The sequence below is a fragment of the Thunnus albacares genome, chromosome 12 (genome assembly GCF_914725855.1).
Source record: "Thunnus albacares chromosome 12, fThuAlb1.1, whole genome shotgun sequence".
Taxonomy (NCBI): Eukaryota; Metazoa; Chordata; class Actinopteri; order Scombriformes; family Scombridae; genus Thunnus; species Thunnus albacares.
In genome coordinates this window covers 8,243,572-8,266,166 of record NC_058117.1, presented here as the reverse complement: position 1 = coordinate 8,266,166, position 22,595 = coordinate 8,243,572, and the positions used below count along the sequence as shown (strand labels likewise).

The window sequence follows — 22,595 nt, the reverse complement described above, 5'->3', positions numbered from 1 at the left end:
TATAGGATGCATTACAAAAAAAGAAAACTGTTTCTTCTTTCTGTTCTCTAACTTGTATATAAACTGTAACGTGAGAAGCTGCCAGTACAAGTACATTTGTCAGTTAGTGTGTTTTCACCTGTGAGTTTCCATCGGTGTCAGTGGAGGTGGTGCCAAGATTGGATGTTTTGTTTTTTTTATTTTATTTTTACTTGAATATTAATTTTATCCATCACTCACAGTGCCATTATAACTCGATCTGGGCAAAGTGGGCGTGTATGAACATTTATTTTTCTATGTTAAGTCACAGCTATATCATTTTCATCATCGATTATATTTTGTCATGCTGTCCAGCTACTGTAGCAGAGCCGTGTCTTGCTTAGAACAGCAAATGTGAAGCAAAAGGAAGGACTAACTTGTGTGTCTACATGTGTTTTTTTTTTTTTCCATTGTGTTGGAATAGCTGCACTGATTAGTTATCAACAACTGTGATGACTTTATGATTTCTGTCTTTGCAACATGAGAGTTGCCATCCAGAAGTATCAACTAACCTTTACACTTCTTTCATCGGTTGCTGGTGCGGTGCTTTACATTGGTGCTCAATAACCATAATCACCAACCCAAACAACCTCAACTCAAGACCGATCTACGTAGAAATGTAACAGAGGATTTTAGTCTCCTTATTTTGAGGGTGAACATTCATCAGTTTTGATTGTAATCTTCTTCAATCACTTCTGCATCTTAGTGAATGTAGGCGACTCAGCAGTAATGTTACTACAGCTAGATTCAGCCTGCAACATGTGTTTTTCGTCTCGAGGCTGTGCTGCATATGAGAGACACCTGCAGTGAAGGAATGAGCTGCAATCCCGAAGGGTCTTAAAAGCAGCGCTTGATATGAAATGTTTCTTCTTTTTTTTTTTCAACTCTACTACGACTATATGATGCCTGCTCTTACAAAGTGATTGTCGGTGCAAGTAAAACTCACTGTCAAATATCATCGAAGCTAATGTTTATCTCAGAATCTATGTTTGTAACAAGCCACATAAACAAACATAATCATATGTACTGAAATGACGGGCATTCAAGTTGAGCTATTGTTCAGAAATGGAACAAAAGTAGAATGGCTTTCTTTTGTTGTTGGGAGGAGGGGGGGAATTTATTATGTTTCTCCACACAGACACATAGAAAAGAAGACATAATGCCAACTCAGTCAAATGATCAGTATTCATTCAGCCACTGTGCATGGAAGTATAGAAACATCATTGCCACTACATCCCATTCTTGATTGTATTTTTTGTGAGAAAACAACTTTTTCTACCTAATGTATTTCTAGCTTTGCATTCAACTTGTTTTTACATCTGTGTCTGAAGCTGCTGAGGAAGGTTTGCTAGCAGTTTGTATGTAAAGGATTTATTTATACTTTTTCATAGAGAAATCATGAGACAACCACTGACGTGCAGAACTTTGTAATGTTTACCACTTTACGTCTAGCATTTCAGGGCATCACAGGTCAAGTCGCCTTTCTTTGATGTGTGTTTTCTTATGATGAAACGTGGAAGAAAAGAAGAAAAAAAAAATATCCGTAACTTAAATGTTCATGGGAACAGAATTCAATATTTGTCCTCTCTCAGTTTGTACATAGGATGTGTTCATTGAAATTTATGTACAGTCTTTTTGTAATAAACAGCTCATTGAAACGATGAACATAAAGGTGTGGTTTTTGTGTCATAAAACTGTTGGAGATGATTTATGTTTGTCTGAAACAGAGCACGAATAAATACGATACATTTGAGAATAAATAACTGCTTTTAAAATACGCCTTTGTGCATTGTAAGCTTGTAACGAGGAGGGAACAGATATCCGTCTCAAACTTGTGCGTGTTCAGGAGGAGGAGGAGGGATGAAGTCAGGTGGTAGCTCATGTGGATAGTCTTCAACACTTGTGGTTTTGGGTGGAGATGGACCAGCAGGTTGTGGGCTGATCTGAGGGACTTGACCATTTTTGTCTGTAGAGAGAATGAAATGAAAATCAAATCCAGAAATGCACAGTAGGTTTTAGGGTTTAAATATACAGTATTTCAAGCAGGCAAATTCCTTCCCTCTATATTCCTCTCTGTTGCTGCTGTTCAAAAACAACAGAGTAAAGTTTTAACAAAAAAAAGGGCATGAACATTCTCAGAAATGTGTCATTTTTCTTGTGTTCTTAAATGCCATACATATACCTTTGCATGTCTTCTATAAGTCAGTTAGGAGTGACCAGCAGAGGCAGTATTGAATTTGCAATATGTATTATACTGACTGAGCTTTGAAATATAAGATATATATGTATACATTTTGCCAGTAAGCCTTTTAGGGAAACGTTGCAGTCATGGATCAACCTGAACAATTAAATATATATTTTTGTAAAACATACACATATTTTACTACAGATGCTTCTCAACTGGTTACTACTGGTTACTATCCTTTAACTAATTTAAGATTTTTATGAATGATACCACAAATAGCATCTTGTATAAGCTTTCCTCTTGCATGCTACAATATTTTGTCGCATATATAATGTTGGACAATATGAGATGGGCATGAAGCTGATGTGACGCAGTCATGACACACCACCTTTGGAGGCCTGCTATTGGTTGATTCAGAGCTTGAGGGAGGGCATTTTGGTAGACGTAATTGTCTTTATTAACAGGAGTCACTGCACTTAACACTCAATGTCAGGGTCACATAGACTAGTTACTTTTAGTTTCTTTATACAAAGACTCTTAAGTCTAAGCTTCTAAGAATTTTTTGAGTTTAGGTTTAGGAGTTTAGGATCATATCTTAACCTTTGTGTACTGTTCAGGGTTAAATATGACCCATTTTTAGATCTGAGAGCAGTAAAAACTGTAAATACTTTTTTTCTTTTAGCCTGAAATTGGTGACTTCTCCTAATGTGACCCAGAATATATAAATATGGAAATATTTCAACTTTTTTGTGCAGCTGATACACATTTTGTAGAGACTGTTTGACCCATAATTATTTAAAACATTCAAAAATCAACATTCAAACATATAGTTGCTTTCTTCATATTTAATATAATTCATTGAAATCGTTTTGTATAGTGTGATTAATGTTTTTTCTCCATAAACAAAAAGCTTAAAAACTAAAGAATAAACTCTCTCTGCTTTCCGAAAGCCTCATCAAGGATTAATCACCCATTTATCTGTGACTGATGAGGTATTTATGAATGATTTGTGGTTCAGAATTTTGATATAGAGACAAATTATGAGTAAATACTGTGAGGGGTAAGAATATGAACAGTACTGTATGTAAGCGTTAAGACAATTTCTTAAAGGTTTTACATATACCTGCTCTGCTCTAAATGTGCAGCCTTACCTTTGAAGGCAGCGGGGTAGACACTTTGCAGAGTGGAGGCTCTTCTCAGTGCAGTCTGGTAGCTCTGATACAGGACAGTCCCATACTGAACACACACAGACAGAACACACATGTTTAACTCACCGCAGTAAAGAAATGTCTACATATTGATTATTTGTTCATAGCATTCCTAAATTTATAACTGAAGCTGGATTGTAATCGGTTTAACTTCATTGCTGACAGTGCAGTGCAGTTGTGTTACTGGTAGTGTTGAATCTGACCTTTGCTATTCTGATAGAGTTGACCCAAAGCAACAGTGTGTGTTCATTGTCACAGCACAGGAACTTGATGTAGTGCGACTCTTTCTGGATACAAGGGTGCTGGGGAAAGAGTCAGGCAGAGAGAATGTTAAATACTGTAAATACTGTACTGTACTGCTTTGACTTTGTGTATTTGTAGTGTGCACAACAGCCAGCAGAGGGCAGACAATATCCAGCTCGGATTGCACTGTGGCCAATGGAGCTTGAATAACATTGGTACTGTCAAAACAGAAACTATGTCCATGGGGAACATTCTTTATGAAAAACAGGATGGTATAAAAGTTTTCACTGTGAATGCAGCTGTCTCTTAATTAACTTAATTACAATTTAATTACAATTAGAGACAGTCAACGTTTTGCTTGTCAAGGTTCCAAGTACTAACAAACCAAGCTGCCAAAAGAGAGATGAAAAAAAACAACAAAAAAAAAAAACACAAAGTTCCCACAGGTCAATGTGCAAAACCAATGATTCGCTGTTTTCTTCATTCATCTCACTTCCCCGTAACATGACTTTGCTCTAATTTCCCACGACATCAAGAACACTTTGTATTTTCTCATGTCAACCTGATCTGTATCTGTTAAAGTGTCGAAGTGTTGAATCCTATTTTTGTCACATTCAGCCTTCCTCTCATGCTCTAAAATTGCTACCTGCTAAAACCAAAACTTTTGTGTCGTGTCCCCATCACTTCAGAGGACGTTCCATTGACTTACATTCATTTCTCTGGAGACTTACCCTAACCCTTGCCTTAACCTAACATAAACCTTACGTTAACCTAACCCTAACCTAAAACCAAGTTTTCACCTTACAATTGAATGCTTTACATCATGGGGACTTGACTTTGTCCCCACGAGGGAGACGAGTCCCCACATTGTGATTTATTACTCATGTCCCCACAACGTGAGTAATTTCTGGTACAGATACACACACACACACACACACACACACACACACACACACACACACACACACACACATACAATCATTTTCTGTTCAGGCCCGTCTCTAGCCTAAAGGAAAATGTCTGTTACATGATAATCACCTACTACAAGGCTGCAACATCTGTATACCAGGTCACTGACTTTTTGGTATTTTTTTATGGATTTTTTGACTAAACAAGCTTCCTCATAATGTTTATTAGAAAGAATAATGTAATTTGGTACTAATTTTAGGAAAAATAGAGACATTTGTACACTTCCTATTGATACACAGAGAACAGAGATATTTCTGTCTATGTTGCTGCCCAAACACGCAAACAAGCAACATTCTCTTAATAACACCCTCAAGTTTAGCAAACCACATAAGAAACACACGACTGACTACATCCTGTCTACTTGCTATGTGCTTTTATGATTTATGATTTTATGCTATCAGTCTTTAGTGAGTATAATTTCTTAGCTCACCTTTAGTATGAAGCAGAAGTTGGTGGGAGCTTTGTATCTCTGTTTGTAGTTGTTGGTGGTGTAGATGTTGACTTTTTCGAAATGGACAAAGCAGGCAAGATCACTACAACTCTGCCGGGCAGAGAAAAACAGCAAATAATCACACTGACCTGTAGGAATGTGGAACATATTGCTACATAGTTGTTGGGATTCTGCTCTGAGCATGTTATGAATATGTGTGTGTGCGTGAGAGAATGAACTACATTCACTTTCTTGAGCACATTGCGTGGTAGGTATTCAAAATGACAATTCTAAGAAAACAATTCAGTACCTGCCCATTTTTCTTTATTCAACAATCAAAGGAAGTCCATTTCAACACATCATGTTCACACATTTAATAGAGATCATTCAGCTCTGATAAAATGTTGTTCACTGGAAACACCTCCACTTCCTACAAGTCTGCAGAGACTCTTTTACTGATGTTTTATCTTTCAGGTTTCTCATTGACTCTTCCCGTTTGATCACACCTCTGTTATTCTCACCTCTTCAGGTAGGTTTTGTGTCTGTGTTGCAGTCACATGTGGGTGCATTTGAGGCTGCAAGAGAAGCTCTGCCTAATGAACTATCCTTTCCAGATTCTTTCTTTGCTTCGTCCATGCGTCCTTGACCTCAGATGATTCTCGCAGCTCTCTTATGTTTGTGATTTGCACATCTGCCTTGCACAGTTTCCCTCCCTCATCTATTTCTTCCATTCTTCGGAGTTAGCCCGGGTGGTGTTTTTCTGCTCTGTCTCAGTGATAAGACGACATGTTCCTCTTTAACAGCAGCAAGGCCTCAGTTCACACTGTCCATCTTCATTTCTTCTGCTCTTCCTCTTGCCTTTCTGTCTCTGCTATGCTCGAGCACTCAGACGTAAGCCATGATGGACTTTTCTTGTCTCTTTGTTTAAGGAGTGCTGCTTGTCTTCTCCGGTTTTTTCTTTTCATTTCTCCATTTTCTCATCAAGTAGACAGTTGTTAATAGTCTGAACTTGGCATAATTTCTCAAAATTACAGATGTATTTCATCTTCTAAGTAAACAGTGTTTTAAATTGATCATGCTAACATTCATTTCAAGTCTAAATTATGCACTGATTTGCAGTTTTGAATGTTGAAATTCAGGTTGTAAGTTTAAACACTGTGCAGCTACTGCTTGACACAAATCCCCTGTAAGACAGTGAGTAATGTGCACGAAATCTTCTGTCTGGTGCCAAAATATCACCCCATGAAACCATAACTGAGTATTTGTTGCATTCATTGTCATGACCACAACCCAGCATCATTTGCTCCAGGCATCACTTGTGGGGGTTTCCGCCACAGAGGTTGCTAAATATTACCTCTCACTTTTCTGTTATAGCTATAGAAACAAGTAGACTGGTGTGAACAATGCATTGTTAACTATGTTTCTTGTCTCTACATTTGGCACTAAATTCAGTATCTGCTTGCATTTAAGGTGAAATAGGATGTAGAATGTTCTCATAGTTTGATTTGTCATACCTTTGACTTTCCTTTGGGTACAAAGTAGATGCCCGAGGCCCTGAGCACAAAGTAGCGAGGTTTCCAAACCTTCTTTCCATCTTCCTTTAGGTGCAGCACGCCCTCAAGATCAGGGACAATCAGAGTAGAACCCCCAAAATGCTCCTGCAGGGTCAGAGGAGAAAGATAACATGCAAAACTGAGTGGATAAAAGAAAATAATCATTTGTAAAACAAGGCAAAACTTCTCAAACTGTTTTCATCTTTGAGATGACACAACTTTGACATATAATGACATCATTATGGTGAGGTGTGTCACTCACCTTGAGTAAGAGTTCTTTGGCTTGTTCGGTAATATTACTCAAACATGCCCTCTGCTTTTTCCACATGTAAAATAACTACAGGATGAGAAAGACGTGGTCCAGTTTACTATCTGAGCATTAAAAGCATCAAGCTTTGGCGTGAAGAAAATGCTTGCTCCTACTCACCTGAGGGTCTGTGAACATCACATACTTCTGAGGTCTCAACACAAAACAGATTTTATTCTCACTGTGGCGAGTCCACGCAGACAGCGGCTCCACTAAACATTCATGGTCCTCAAAGCCTCTTTCTAAAAAAGATGAGATAGCACACTAACACACTCACTAGCCAGAAACTCCCTGAGCTCCTCTGAAACTGTATAATATACTTGATGTGCACACACTTATGATTTCCTGCATACGATTTGAGCGTGTGTGTGTGTGTGTGTTCAACCCACCGATCTGCAGCTCAGGGTTTGTTTCACACAGGCTCCAGTCGATGCTGCAATCACAGTGCGTCTTCTCAAACAGCATGTCCAAAAGCTCTCTGACTGTCTGTCTCCCATCCACCATCAGAGTCTTGAAGCTGCCGTCACTCATCAGCACCTTTACTATCAACTAGCATACACAGCACACCTCAGTTCGCCTCTATAATCTAACTATATTGGATTGAAAGTATGAACTCTGTCCATGTTTGATTCAAGCCTTCTGACTTTACCTTCCTCACGTTGGCTTCTTTCAGCTTCTCCAAAGCCAATTTTATCTTCTCTGCCTTTGTCTTAGGTTCCCCCTGGAAGCATAATATGAGGAGGCGATCAATTCCTTCTCCATATTCATGAAGTTACGACTTTATTTAATTGGCGAGAGATTCTAGGTTACCGTCTGCAGCACTCCAGAGGATTCAGCAGTTTTTGATGGTGGTGGGGAGGCAGCCGCTGAATCAGATCGCTGAGTCATGGCGGGTGTTGCAATCTTATTATCTGTGAGCGTCTGAGGTCTCATTTCCAATGTGGTCGATTTTGATCCCAGGTCAGCCACCAGAGCATCCAGGTCATGGTCCTCCAGTTCATTAAGACTCTCTGTAAGGAGATGAGGAGGCAAAGGTGGCCTGAAGGTTAGAAAAAGTAAAGGTAAAGGTCAAACCCTGGACTGCTTCCCTCATTAACACTGCTGAGGTGCCATTGAGCAAAGATCTGAACTCCCAGCTGCTCCAGTAAAGCGGCTCGGTGGCTGGCAGATCAGCCTGTGGTTGTACAGCAGCTCTCACTACAACTTCCCTGGAAACTGAAGGTTAGAAAAGATTCATCCTGTTGTTACAAAGACACATAACTCAAAACAGAGACATGTGAGAAATTCTCAGTTTTCAGTTAGTTTCAAATGTTTGTGCTTACGGAGCCGATTCCATTCATTCATACATTTACTGAATTTCAAACTTTTTCTTTTAACAGGTACCAAAATATCTACCAAAAAAAAAAGTTGAGAAAAGAGTTGAGAAAACTCAAAATTTCGTCAGAATTTGTTTTAATTCTTGGGCTTTGCCTTTGAATTTGTCCAATGTAGAATTTTCGCTGTTTTTTTTTTTTTTGTTGTTGTTACAAGTTTGGAAACAACTTAATGTTCTTTATGTTCAACTTAATGAAGGGGCTTTTAGTGAACTAATGAAGTAACATGATTTCAAGTTCTGAAAGACCAGACTTGAAACTATCTAATTCCATTTAGTTAATGAAGAGTTGATTTAATATAACTGATTATAAGAGTCTGGTACTGTTTAAAGTGAACTCCAGAAATGTGTTTTTATGCATTCTGCTATTAAAGAACACAATTAACAGAACTTTCTCACTGTGTATTTAATTGTGACTTAACTTTCAAAGTTATTAGGATTTGGTCATTTTTATTGAAGCAAGAGATTAATTTGGTTTGTTGGCACAGATTTTATTTTTTCCTTTAATGCCATTTATTTCATTTTATTAATTTAATTTGTACCATGCTGGCAGCAAAGGATGACAGCAGAGATGGTATTGTCAGTGGTTGGTCAGTCCGCTCACCACTTTGGTCCACATTGAAATATCACAACAGCTATTGGATGGATTGTCATAGAGTGTTGTACAGACATTAATGGTTATGCCGTGAAAGTGACCAGAGGACACCCAGAGGGGTGTCAGAGTTAAATGTCTTGTCTATCGGATGGGTTGCCAGATAATTTGGTGCAGACATTCACAGTCTATGTGAACTTTAACAATCCCTTTCCTTTTCATCTAGCGCCACAATCATGCCAAATACTTTGGTTTATCTATCTAGCAGTTTGGTTTTCTTCACAATAAGTAATAAGTTACAGTCTCACAGAGTGTGTTTTACAGTGTGTGGGCCTACAGCCACACACTGTAAAACTGGAAGTGTGGCTGTAGGTTCTTGTTACTGTGTGTTTTACCACCACCATTCACTCATTCTTCCCTTCCCAGGGTCAAACTAAATACCTCCCATTCTATTCCTCCTAGTTTTTAGAGGTTGGAATGACCTTCTGGCACAAGAAAAAACAGAAGTCACTCCCCATCTCCCAACAGATGCTGGAATCCTAATTCTTGAAAGGGGACTTTGAAATGTATCTGTGTAACACTGCTCATCTGGAAACTGAACTTTTTTCCTGTTCTTGCGGCTGCGAGTTGCTTTAAAATGTGTTATAGTCTGAATGAGCGCTTACCATTCAGGTCTGTGAAGCCGATGGAGAAGGTGCTTTCACTCTGTAAAACAGGAACCTCTTCTGGTGTGTCAGCTGCAGAGATTAGACTCTGCAGGGAGGAGATGTAATGGAAATGAATTAACAAACATATCACACTTTCAAGACTTCACCGTCTTTGCCAACACCCACAAATGACATCGTGGTATGTCGAGAAAATCAGATTTTAATTTCCTAAGAACACTTCATTACAGAGGTTGTGTGTTTGACAGAAGCTACAGTTTGTAGTTTCTTGTAATCAAAGAGCAGCCTAAAAATAGAAGTAGGCCACATGTGTCCTTGAACTGCTCTGAACTGTTGTTTAATTATGTTACACAAGCCTGTTATTTATCAGTGATTTTGTTTCCCTCTCTGTTTCCAAGCTGTACCAATAACAGAGAACACATTGCAGTCAGCTTGTGCACAGACAATTAATCATATGTCAGACTGTTAAGAACTGCAATTAGCCATCTCATTTTTCTTCACAACCAAGACAATGGCCCAAGATGTCTGGTGAATCTGTGATTCTATTGAAGAATTTGAATGGTATGAAGGGAAATGGCTAATATCTCAAATGCAACATTTTAATGATTAACATTAAGTCTCCACAGGCTCAGTCATACTCTATAAACAAGCTGGGAAGACTGCCTGACTGTACACAGAATGAAGCCTCCCAGCATGCAGTTCAACCTTGATGGCTGTGGCTGAAAACATATGTTGGCATGCTGGAGCTGGTGCTTAAATGACACCTCCGAGCTCCTTCAGTCAGGGATAAAAAACATTCCTCTTTGTCTTCTGGCTCCAAGGCAGTAAAGCAGCGAATGAACCCAATCAAGTCAATAAATGGAATTACTTCAAATCCTTTTGTTTCTCAGAGTTTCTGCGAGGATGAACGCTTTAATCAAAATGCTTTTCTTGTAGACTCCGGTCTGTGGAGTGGTGTGTTGTCACTATGATGGCTTTCCAAGAGGACGGATGCCAAAGTGACATATAGAGCCTTTTTCTGGTATGTCTGATGTAATGCTGGAGATTGATCCCATTCTTAGGGCTGCACTCGTTCAGCATACATGCACAGTAATGACTTGCACCCCAGACTAGTGTTGTATCAGTTTAGAAGCGTGTAATGTTTTTCTTGGCGAGCCGCGTTTATATGATGAAGCAGCTTATGTGCGCTTAAGGAAATCTACAGCGATCGCCCACAGTCCAATCCAGATGTGATGACTTCACATCACAGCATCGCCTTACATTTCTCTGTCTTATTTTTATGTTTTAAAACAAAGGCTGCCAATGTGTAATCAGATAATGTCCAGATTAGCGAGGTAAGGTAATGAGTGATTGGCCTGATTCACTTCTTGTAACCTGTTCCTACTTCAAAAGCAGGAACATTCAGCGAAAGCTCATCTCATCTGGTCATGTTTTGAGAAAGAATGTGACCAAAGATGTTTGATATCACACTGATGTGTTTCTCACTTGCATAGGAAATGTACTAATACATTATGGGATATACTGTCCAGAAATCAACACAACTCACCTGAGAGAGATGATCTATCTCTCCCAGCAGGTCACTGAACATGGCATCTATGTCGGCCATCTGAAAATAGAAGAAGAAAATTAGATTTTAGTAGCAGTACATGGTAGATAATAGACTACAGCAGGAGCAGCAGGAACTGAAAAACTGGACAATTTCAGTTCAGTTTGAATTCAGTTTCAACTTGGTTTAACACCAGTTTGTCATGCAGAAAGTGGAAATAAACTACAGTAGGAGGCCAGCACAACAATTGACATTCTTGTGTTATGGAGATGGAAACACTCTTTGACCCACGCATTCATGCACATGTACACAGTTTAGATATGACTGTCAAAGCTGTAAAAGTAGATAATCAGTATGCAAAGCTTGTGCTTAATCATTCCACAGAAAGAACCACAAATATCTGTCTCTAAATGTTCAAAGTCACAAGCTTGCACACACTGCCGTATCATTGCCATGACAGAGCAGCGTGTGTGGCATGGCAAAATGACTCCCATGTTTCCTTGAAAATGTCTTAGAATGAAGACTTCTTACTTTAAATTGAATTTCTAAGAATCAAAGATACTGTGAGTGACTCACTGAATAATGTATGAATGATGGGTGATAACTCAAATCAAAATGCATCACATTCTTTACCCGTAATTGATCATTTCTGAGGAAAAAAAAAGAAAAAGGAGGCTTTATATTGAGATCAAAGATTTTCATCAGGCAAATTTTTGTGGAACTATGTGTCTGGGGTTGTGCATATGGAGGCGGCATCTTGCCAGCTTTAGGGTCAAAAATACATCTCGCATGTGGAGCAGCTTAAAAAGCTGAAGAATGAGCTCTCTGCTTCCTGCCAGCTCTGTGAGACTGCTGCTATGTGCGGTTATCAATAACAATAGATAATATACTGTATAGTAAAACCACAGCAGCCTGCACAGAACCTAGAAACAGCATATATAAACAACACATATGGAGGTGGGTTTAAGAAGACACATTCCATATATTTTCTGTTTTGTATGCTATACCATCATATTTATTTTAAGGACACACAATTAGACCCTTACACTTTTACAAGGGCTGCAACTAATAATTATTTTTCATTATCGATTCATCTGTCAACTATTCTCGCAATTACTCAATTAGTTGTTTCGTCCATTAAATGTCAAAAAATAGTGAAAAACGTTAATCACACAACTTAAAGATATTTAGTTCACATCATAAGAGGCCAAAGAAACCAGAAAATATTCATATTTGAAGACTGGAATCAGAGAATTAGGACATTTTCTTTGTAAAAATGTCTCGGAATTATTAATCGATTATCTAAATACTTTGCAATTAATTTAATAGTTGTCAACTAACTTTTACCTTTACCAATCTTCTTCTGTGGTAATGCTCATCTTCATTAATGTAGAACCTTCTGTATCCTTGTGCGTGTTCATATGACATGTTTGAATGTCATGCTCACTGTATCTATTTTACTGCTTGGCTAACAAGCTCTCATCTCACCACCTTTCATTTGAAGAAATTAGATTTCACCTTTCACATATTCTGTTTTTCATTATTTTATGTACCTAATTAAGTTTTATTGCTATTATATTTCAAAGCATCTCAATGCTGTAATTCATTGACCACATTCCATTTCACATATCTTAATTTTTAGTTTGCTCAGTGCATGCTGGGAGAGGCTCCAGGCTTCTGTGACCTTACATACGTTTAAGTAGTTTAAATAAGAATTGAAACAGTCAGTTTCCCAGCTGGGATCACTTTTATCTTTTCTTTCTGCATCTTAATTTAACCAAACAGAGCGGGGCCGCATCAGAGCGCAGCAGACATCTGTTCGGTTATGTTTAACTTTACACTGAAATGTTTTAAATATTAAAGCTGTAGCCGGAGCTGTGCAAAGTGCACAGTCTATCTTGTGTATAGTAAATCTGTACGTGGTGTTTGAAGCGTTCATAAATTTTGAGTCTCTGTCTTACGTTTTACTGCTCCGTACCACTTGTTCTTCTTCATACAAAGATGCAAACATATACACACACGCAGCCTAATGTATATATGCACAAACAGAGGGACGTATACAGTTTTGCCTGTGCTGTTCAGTCTCATTCTCTGTTTACGCCGAACAGTAAACAGACCATCCATTAAACTGTAATGAGGTAAAAGGGGAAGAGGGGAGAGGGTGACAGAGGACTAAGAATTGCTTCCATATGAAAGTGAAATTTTTGGATCAAGAAGTGAACTTTACCTTTGTGGTGTCCCATGACTTCTGCCTCACATATGTGAAAATCAAATCCTAACTTCTGTTTTCATGGTCTCATAAAACACACACATATATACATATATATACTGAAAATCTATTTTCAGTTTTAATTACTGGTATCTATATGTGTCAGTGACTTTGCAGTGACTTTCTCAGGCACGTGCTCATCAAAGTATGCATTACAAAACCACATTTGTTTCTGAATTCCACGCTCTCATCAGGCATGTCGCATTGTTGCTGCCGTCTCCCACTGTGGTCTCACACATCAACCAAACCACCAGGAGACAGACAGGCAGGCAGGCAAACAGGCGGACGAGCCAAAGCTTGAGTACAAAAAGTGATTTATTGAGACTTATATGCATGAAAGGAATCAGAAAGCATTGCCTGCTGACAGTAAACCAACATGTTTTCACTTTTCTCGTGGCCGAGAGCTTCTTACTGTTTTCTAATTAGTTGCACAACCATCCATTGGCTGCCACGAGAGGACATGTGTTTGTCCTAAACAAAGCTGATGTGACTGCTCAAATATTTAACTCTTAAAGAGACGAGTACGATGCTGAAATGTAGTTTTACACAGCTTAGATATTAGCATTGTATATATATTGATATTTACCATTCAGTTTCTCTATAAATACACAGCAGCAAAACATCATTTAGTTCTTACCTTCTCAGGCTCTTTCACACTTTGAAGCATCATGAGGTGCGTATAAGTGTGTATAAAGGCTCAGAGGTCACTGTATGAGAAATCACTTGAACACGTGACTTGCTATCACTGCCCCCACACGTATCAGCTGAATTTCCTGTGAAATCAGGAAGTAGATGACTTCTCTGGCAACGCAGAGTGAGGTTGACATTTCTAATTATGAGATGTGTCGGTGGTGCTCTTACTGCAGCTACTGACCATGATGCGCTTGTCTCTTCTCTTCATTTTGTCAAACCTCGTACATTATTTTGTCAGATTCGACTTCCTCTCAGCACTTTGTGGGCATATGCAGACCACAATTGATTGATATATCTCCCTTGCTTTTGTGTAAGTTTTGTTGCACCTTTGTTTTTCTAGGATGCAGGGTTTGATGAGATCAGCAAGTTTCTAACTTTATTCCACCCACTTCAACTCTTAACCAAGTGTAATTAATCAGCATAACTAAAAACACCTGTGTGGCTGTGTGGGGCCTTTAAATAAATGACCTTTTTCAGTAGCGAGTAGATTAAGTGATTACACTTTGATATTCAGTACTGTGATTATATTACAGCTACAAATCCCAGTGACGTGTTAAACACAGGAGGTTCAATATGTGAGTGTGACGGCTTTGAAGTTGTTCAACGGGCACCTTCGAGGGTGCTGGGATGAGTAACAAAAGTAAAGTAATGAGTAACTAATAAACTGTTTTTAGCTGTTGAGCAGCTAATTAGTAAACTTACTTTTTAAATGAGTAATATTTAATGTGTTAGTGAGAGTTTTTAAGTAACTTGCCCAACAATGCATATAACTAAGTTGCAAAGAAACAAGATTAGCTTGAAAATAAACATTGATCCCATGATTCCCATTCAGGGAAATTAAAAGTCACAGCAGCAGAGAAGCTGGAAAGAATATTATTTACATTAGCAGGAGATGTAACTCTAAACAATATGAACACAGTAATAAGTCTTTTTCCTCAGCAGATGTTTTGACATGTCAAAGCAGGAAGTGCTCACGTGCAATTAATGATGAGTTGCAATTCGCTCTCTTGTATAATTTACTGTGACACTTAAATGGAACAGAGCCATCTAATGTAATGTTCATCATTTTCATGCTATGACAAATCAAAATGAAAAAGGACCAGGATTTTACTCAGAAATACTACAGTAAATATTGCATATGTAATATGCCATGTATGTGTTGAATGTCAAGAAACGTTATGTTCTGTTGTACTTGTTGCACAAAAATGAGAAAAACATAAATGATGAAACTACTGTTAGTCCCACAGTGAAGACACAGTCTAGTGTTGTGGGGTTACCAGACATAAACACCAAACAAATACTAACTGTCTTAGTTGTTAGGGAGGTGTTGCCCAGCGGTTTGGACATCACCCTTTTCTCTCCCGCCTTCTCTAGCACACCCAGGGACAGAGTTAATACTTCCTGATCAGTACAGCTGATGTCTGTATTCAGATTCATGTGTGGTCTCACTTACGTTCGACTGTGAAAATTAGTAGCTATGTCTAAGTGCAGCCCTGCAACCACCTGCTGTGTGTGTGTGTGTGTGTGTGTGTGTGCACATTGCTGTTTTAACTCCCCAACAGTCCTTTAAAAAGATGCAAATTTACCTACTGAATGTGACTATTTTATAACAAACTGCTGCTGAGAGTTGGAGTATTTACTGACTTGCTTACAGACAGTGTTTGTATTTGTTTGTTTGTGTGTGTGTGTGTGTGTGTGTGAGAGAGAGAGAGAGAGAGAGAGAGAGCTTAATTCTTAGACTTGCCATGAAAATGAGAAGAGGGGGAAACATTCAAGTGTTTCAAATGTGGCTTAAAGCTTTAATCAAAGCCATGTGGGGTCAGGGAAAGGAAATGAGAGCAGCAATAAACTGTAACAAAGTTTACATTTTACAGGAGAGGCAGTTTTGGCTCCTACTTTACAATATCACAGAGTTGTGTTTTAGAAGTCCTACTGCTGAACCCTAATCCAACTATAGAGAACAGATCAAAGCTTAAAGAAGAGACTTTCACAGAATTAAATTCCGACAGGGCTTGTTAAAAAACTGTCATCAACATAAATGGCAAAAGAAAAAGAAAGAATTCCCTTTGAATAGGAAAAGTCTCACATGTGAAATGCCTTATAAAATAAATCTCTGAAATTCCACTGGACCATTTGGGACTTGTCATGAAGATCAGGACACTTCTCCTTACAATGCAAACAAGCTGCTTATGAATGACCAGCCTGAGTGTGAGAATAAAAATAACACTAGAATAATCCAAATATGTACCACATGCATAGCTTCAATAGAAATGGAGTGACTCGGCAGAGTGGTATGTCCGGGAAAGCTACGGGTTAATTTAAGACTAGGAGCAAAACCTGTTGCCAATTAGGAGCAGTGAGCGCCACATGTGGGCTAGACGTAGCTATCTCCAGAAGGGGCAAAGGGGGCAGAAACCGCGGTGCGCGCAATGGAGACAAGCTGAATTTCTGTTCAATCACTCGTTCAAGATCAATTGGCAGTTACGTGTGTTGACAATTACTAATTTGACGGATTTTTTCTTAAAGGGATGATCCATCAAGATAAACAGAACTGAGGGATTAATGCGTTAAAAAGGCATAATTCCATTTTTACCTTTCAGCTTTGCAACATGGCACCTATGTCTGCGATATTTTTATTCTGTCTCACATTTATACTTAGTGCAACACAGAGCGTGTCTGAGATCTGCCGGGGGACGCACTGCTTGTCTGGCCAGGACAGGAGCAGACCGTGCGTCGGAGCGCACTGCCAGGGGCGCACGGACACAGCAGCGGCGTCCCGACGGCAGTTTCACCACTCTGCACAATCCAGACCAGGACAAGTCCACCAGAGTTATCAACAGGATGCTCATTTCAGTCATCACCAAGCCCAGAGCGTGCCGCTAGCACAGTACGCCATCATCCAACCCCAGCAGGGCGGCTTTGCGCAACAAGCGGGTACGGATGGCAACCGGAGGACGAACCCGAGAACCATCACGGCGGAGGTGTTTCATCCTGGCTGCGCCGGCGGGACTTGTCCGACTACTGTCTCTAATCGCCCGACAAGTGATGACAGCGCAACACGGGAGTGCAAAGGGATTGGATGTAAACTGCCCCCCCGGATGCGCCAAAAGGCGCATGGAGGAGACGACGGGAGAGGCAACTCTTCCCCGGTTCATGTAACAGACAGAGCAGCTCAATTTCTGGATGAGCTTCCAGACTTTGGGTCGGAACGTGGTGCATGGATACAGCTGACATGTGACATGAAACCAGGTCAGTATCAGACTGCGGATGATTAGGAGTAAAATGCAAAGAGATAATCTAATCTGATTTGCACCTTCTCAGTGAGGAAATGATAATCACTCAACTGCTGTTTAATAGTTTGCTCTCTTTGCTGCAGGGAACAATGAGGTTCCCTCAGAGGATGCTCTTGTGCTGCAGCTGCAGTTGTCTAAGAGCCAGGAGAAGCTCGTTGAGGCCCTCAAGGGCCAGCAGGACGAGGTCAAAGAGCTGCAGAGGCTCCTCACTGAGCAGCAGGGGACGCTGGTCAGCCAGCAGAGAGAAATACTGGAGCAACAGAGGAGGATGCTGGAACAGATGGAGCAAGTAAAGCTGCTGTGATGACCATGATGATGATTGACGATGATGGAGATGGTTAATGAGCAGTGATTAGAGAAACAAACGTTTATACAGTTGAGATGAATGGAAAATATCTGACTTACAGAAGTTTTAATCATTACTACTTTAGATAATCCTGACCTTCGACCTCCATGTGGAGGATTAGAGGAGTTATACACAGAACAGAATAAGTTGCATATAATGATCACACGTTTTGCAGTTTGCTTTTTTATTCATATCATAAACCATAATAATAATGATGATGATGACCGTGACATGAACAAACTGTTTGTAGTTTTTTAAGTTATTTCTCTGTTTCAGGTGAAGGCACAGTACAACATACTGATGGACGGTATCAAACAAACATCCTTCCCGAACCTCCAGGGGGAGTTGGACAGTCATATGGAAACATTGAATGGGCAAGTCAGAGCTCACCAAGCACAACAGGCCCTCTCTTTGCACAAAGTGGACATGGAAGCCAGCATCATGGAGGTAAATCAAGAGTTTAAAAGAGCTTTACTCCACAAAAGACACTGTGTATAAAAAAAAGAACAACTTGATTGTTGACATGATGCCAGATGATTTTATTTCTAGAGACTTAAAGTAAGTAAAGGCACAGGAGCTTTAAGTTATTTGTAACTAAAGGAATGATTGGCTACACTTTCATGCCACACATCACTTGCAAGAATAGGTGCATGTTTTTCAAATAGTGGATATCTTAAATAAACTTATGTATGGACACACATCATCACACTTCATAAGTATGAGGACAATCACAAAGTTTTTACATCCTTATCTACATGAATCTAGTGCAGTATTTTCTGAACTGATATAAATATGTATATTGTCCTGACTGATTTTTAGTATCACACTGACATGTTTGATGCCATCAGGTGGGGCGGCCCCTGCTGTCCTGTGGGAGATGCGGCCCCGAGGAATACTGTGGCTTCAGCAGTGGTCGTCCTCGCTGTGAGAGGTGCACCATCTGTCCCTCTGGCTTCTTCCTGGTTGCCCAGTGTTCAGTCCATTCAGACAGAATCTGCCAGGTTAGCATCACTTTCAGCGTGGGGTTTTTCAGAAACAGCTGAACTTGTAGCTAGATACAGGAAACAGTAACTTACAAAACTTGAACTTGAAGCATGGGAGAGAAAGCAATTGTTGTGTTGGTGGTCATGAACTATAGCAAAAGTTTAAAAAGTTGGATTTGTCATGATAAACAGAAAATAAATAAAAAAAAGAAGCAGAAGAGAGGTTAAAAAAAATCAGGTTTGCATTTGAACCCTGCACTTTGGTAGCCTGTTGGTCACTCCTTTCTGTTTACATACACGGTTAAATTTGATTCAAAGTGCCAGTTTACTTGTCATTACAGGACAGAGATGAATGCCTCGAAATAACTGATCTTTGTGGAGATCAACAAAAGTGTCTCAACACTCCAGGTAACATGAATTACTGAGAACTTTTGTCAAAATGTCTGCAAATGATACTGAATGTAAATATATATTTTCCCCCTTCCTCACATATTAAACAACTGAATTTTTTATTTAGAGACAGCACCTTCAATAGTACTATCTACACACAGACATGTGTTTTCAACTAACATCTTGTTCTTTGTGTCTGTGCTGTGGTATCACCAGGTGGATTCAGGTGTCAGGGCATGACAGAGCGAGAGGCCAACTCAGGAATGTGCGGCCACGGCTACTTCTACAACACGGACATGGATGAGTGTCAGGCCTGTAATGAGTGTGACGGAGAACCTGTGGCCTCACCATGTACTTTCACTACAGACACCATCTGTTCCGACCCTGCTGCTGCCGACAGCGCCCTCTCCCTGTCCTGGGCTGGAGATGTGAGTCTGCCTGGCGCAAAAGGTGACATCGTGGCTCATGCCTTCCCCAGCATACAGCTTCACATCCAAGGAGGAGGTGATGCAGGCCTGGTGTCTGTTGAGGACGGACATCTGGTGCTCAGGCAGCATGGCCTGGTCTGGCTGGATGACAATCTCTCGGTGAACCACGGCTGCCGCAGCTTTATCCAGGTGTGTTTGCGTATGAATAACACTGATGGCTCGGAGGGTCGTGACCTCAGTGGCGTCAGGGTCGAGCAGCGGGAGGTGAGGTCACTCCAGAGTGTCAGCATCAGTGGGGTAGCAGAGGTCGCGCCGGGTCACATGATCTCTCTGTTCCTTCAGAGTGCCAGCCACCACTGTAACCAAACGAATGAAGGTCTGCAGCTATATGACCCCTCAGCAGCTCCGTTTAGTCTCTTCTGGCTCTCCCATGACACTGGGGCTGTTGCCATGACAGCACAGGCGATGGTGTCTGCACACTACCACACAAACTATCGCCCGGTCTTCCGCACCACCTCCACCTCTGACCCTTACGTAGTGGGGCTGACTCATGACGGCCGTGGGATCCGTTTTGCAGAAAGTGGCACTGTGCGCTTCGTATTTCAGCAGGCATTGTACTCCATGGGCCAGGCATGTGTGAGTGAGGGCTTCCAACTATTGGCGTACCTCAACCGTAATGGGACCGGTATGGAGTTGTGCCGTACCTTCAAACCTGGTGTCCACTACCGTGACACATCCATATCTCTGTCTGGAGCAGCTAAAGTTGGCCCTGGAGACACACTGGCCTTTGAGATCCTCTCTCCTGCTCAGTGCAATGTTCGTTTCTTTGGTGATGAGACAGGCATCAGTATCCTCAGCTTGGTTTGGGTCCCCGCTGCTATCTCTTCGTCTCTCTCTGCCTCTGTGGCTCACACCGGCCTTCCCTCAGGAGCCGTCCGAAACAAGCCACTGTTCTTCCGTCAGACCAGCCCTCAGGTTCCCCAGATGGGGCTTGTAGGAAAGGGATCCACAGATCAGAGACGAGATTTGGTCTTCAGGGAGAGTGGCACAGCCAGTGTAGCTCTGGACCTCAAACTCATTCATTCCTGCAACCTGGTCAAAGTGACTCTGCTCAGGCGAAGTGATCCAGAGCAGTCGGGGGCAGGCAGGGAGGCAGAGGGAGTGCGGCCCATCCTTCTAGCCCAACAGGTGGGTGGCCAGATGGCTGAGGGCAGCCAGTGGGCCAGTGTGAGCCTGCGGGCGTCCTTCCAGGTGCGTAACGGCACAGCAGTGTTCTTCACACTTGACTGTGTACGTGGGCGGGTCAACCAGATCAGCCACCACACAGGAAGTGGAGTGTCAATCCTCTGGGTGGCAGCATAACAAAAGAAAGACAAAACTTTGCTATGTTGTTTCTTTATATGGATTGCAGTTCAGTAGACAAGATGTTAAGCCATTTATAGGACAGACTAGTTTCTCTGGTTTGATTAGATATATTGGAAAATATGTTTATTCTATTCGCTTTCATGCCGAGAGTTAGAGGAGAAGATCAATACCAATCTAATATTTGTCTGTCAGATATCAAGCTGGAGCCAGGACATGGTTAGCTTAGCTTAGCTTAGCATAAAGGCAAGGAGGAGGAGGAAACAGCCAGCCTGACATAAAACCACAACTGGTCAGTTTTACACTTCTGTGTTTTGCATGTGTTAAACAAACATTAATGTGTTAATCTCTGAGCTTCAGGGGTGCTGACACAGCAGGTAAATGGTTTTACTTCGGATGTAGTCAAGCTAGCTGTTTCCCTCTAGTCTTTCTGCTGAAAGGACAGATATGAGCTATCAATTTATTCTACCAACTATTCTTTTAAGCTGCTTGATTTGTAATGACTACAGCTAATTTGTTTTTTTAAGTTTTATAAATGTATTTTATGTTTAAAAACGCTCAATTATTGACTTTTGTTTTTTTTTAAAAAGTAGCATTATGCACCAATCATCATATTTATATTAAATCAAGTGTTAGCATTGTGTAATGGTTTCTACAGATGTACAAAAGATGGCTCAAAAAACCAGCATTCACATTATAATAATGTTTAAATTTAGCTTGTGGTTGAGTTTTCTGCTTTTTTTGTGCTCATAAATCCCACATGTTGTATTTTGTCTGTCTTTTATTTATGTAATTCAGTTATTCTGTTGACGCCAAAGGACTTTCAGATCATTACCACTGTGACTACAGCATTTTCTGCTGTTACCAAAAGCAGCTTGCTGGTGCAGGTTTTAGTCAGCCAAGAGTGTGTTTCTTTTTAAAGAGCATGTGTTTCATGTTAGCCGCCATTTTCTAATGTGAATATCTGCTGCATGCCTTGTTTAATGACCACTTTCAGCATATTATGGACATAAAGACAGTCATGTGTTTCAAAGCCCTGTTGACATCAAACCATTCCATGATATTCTAAATATTAACACCTTAAGACATAGTTATGTCTGTTTATCCAAATTAAGCTGTAATAAAATGTACATTTGATGTTTTATAGTCAACCCAATAAAGATACATTTGTTTTGCCAGATGCTTTGCTGCTTCTATGTCAAAGGACTAAGCTTGGTGTGACAATGAGCACAGTAATTAAGCGTTTAGGCTACTAAGACACAGCTTTAAGTATCCATGGCTAATCTTCAATTCCAAGAAAATTCCTAAAAAGTTTCATCTGAATTAATACACCAAAAAGTTTCACAAATTAAATCATGTCACGATATTTTCTGCCACGACAGAATTGTACTTGTTCTTTCTGCTGAGCATGTTTGGTCCAAAATCTTGCATATATGTAAAATTGAAAGCATTTGGAGACTGACAAACTTGTATGTACTAACCTTTTCATGGACTTTTTCCAGTGTCCTCAGTCAGAGATGTGGAGACTGAATCGAACATGTTTGCACTTGGCAGAAGCTGCCAGGTGTTTCCTATTACACATGAAAGAACAGAGGTCCTTCATCGTGATTTTAAACAGTTGAAATTATATTAGCCGGGTAGTTAACCTCCTAATGGCCTTCCTCCGCACTTCCACCGACAACCTTTTCATTCCCAAAGAACCATACTGCACTGCTTTGGCATGAGATCAAAAAGTATATTACG

At 40.3% G+C, this 22,595-nt stretch overlaps 2 protein-coding genes across 4 annotated transcripts; one reads left to right on the top strand and one right to left on the bottom strand.

Annotated features, from left to right (window-relative positions):
• Positions 1 to 1,283: 1,283 nt before the first annotated feature.
• Positions 1,284 to 14,412, bottom strand: LOC122993337 (amyloid beta A4 precursor protein-binding family B member 1-interacting protein-like). Of its 3 annotated transcripts, XM_044367421.1 has the most exons (14): positions 14,232 to 14,412; positions 13,995 to 14,130; positions 11,089 to 11,148; positions 9,543 to 9,630; positions 7,724 to 7,923; positions 7,563 to 7,634; positions 7,303 to 7,462; positions 7,034 to 7,155; positions 6,869 to 6,943; positions 6,568 to 6,711; positions 5,054 to 5,164; positions 3,615 to 3,713; positions 3,355 to 3,439; positions 1,284 to 1,984 (listed from the first exon to the last, which is right to left on the bottom strand). In XM_044367421.1, exons 2-14 carry the CDS (start codon positions 14,025 to 14,027, stop codon positions 1,845 to 1,847), a joined length of 1,389 nt encoding a protein of 462 aa, XP_044223356.1. In that variant the 5' UTR covers positions 14,028 to 14,130; positions 14,232 to 14,412; the 3' UTR covers positions 1,284 to 1,844. The 3 variants fall into 3 exon arrangements, with proteins under 3 accessions (XP_044223356.1, XP_044223358.1, XP_044223357.1); XM_044367423.1 differs by lacking the exon at positions 13,995 to 14,130; XM_044367422.1 differs by lacking the exon at positions 14,232 to 14,412 and having other exon boundaries at positions 13,995 to 14,225.
• A 1,461-nt stretch (positions 14,413 to 15,873) lies between these two features.
• si:ch211-252f13.5 lies at positions 15,874 to 22,030 on the top strand. The gene is made up of 6 exons (XM_044369465.1): positions 15,874 to 17,299; positions 17,427 to 17,632; positions 17,966 to 18,136; positions 18,538 to 18,690; positions 19,014 to 19,080; positions 19,279 to 22,030. The coding sequence occupies exons 1-6, from the start codon at positions 16,660 to 16,662 to the stop codon at positions 20,850 to 20,852; spliced, it is 2,811 nt and encodes a 936-aa protein (XP_044225400.1). The 5' UTR covers positions 15,874 to 16,659; the 3' UTR covers positions 20,853 to 22,030.
• The last annotated feature ends 565 nt before the right edge of the window (positions 22,031 to 22,595 follow it).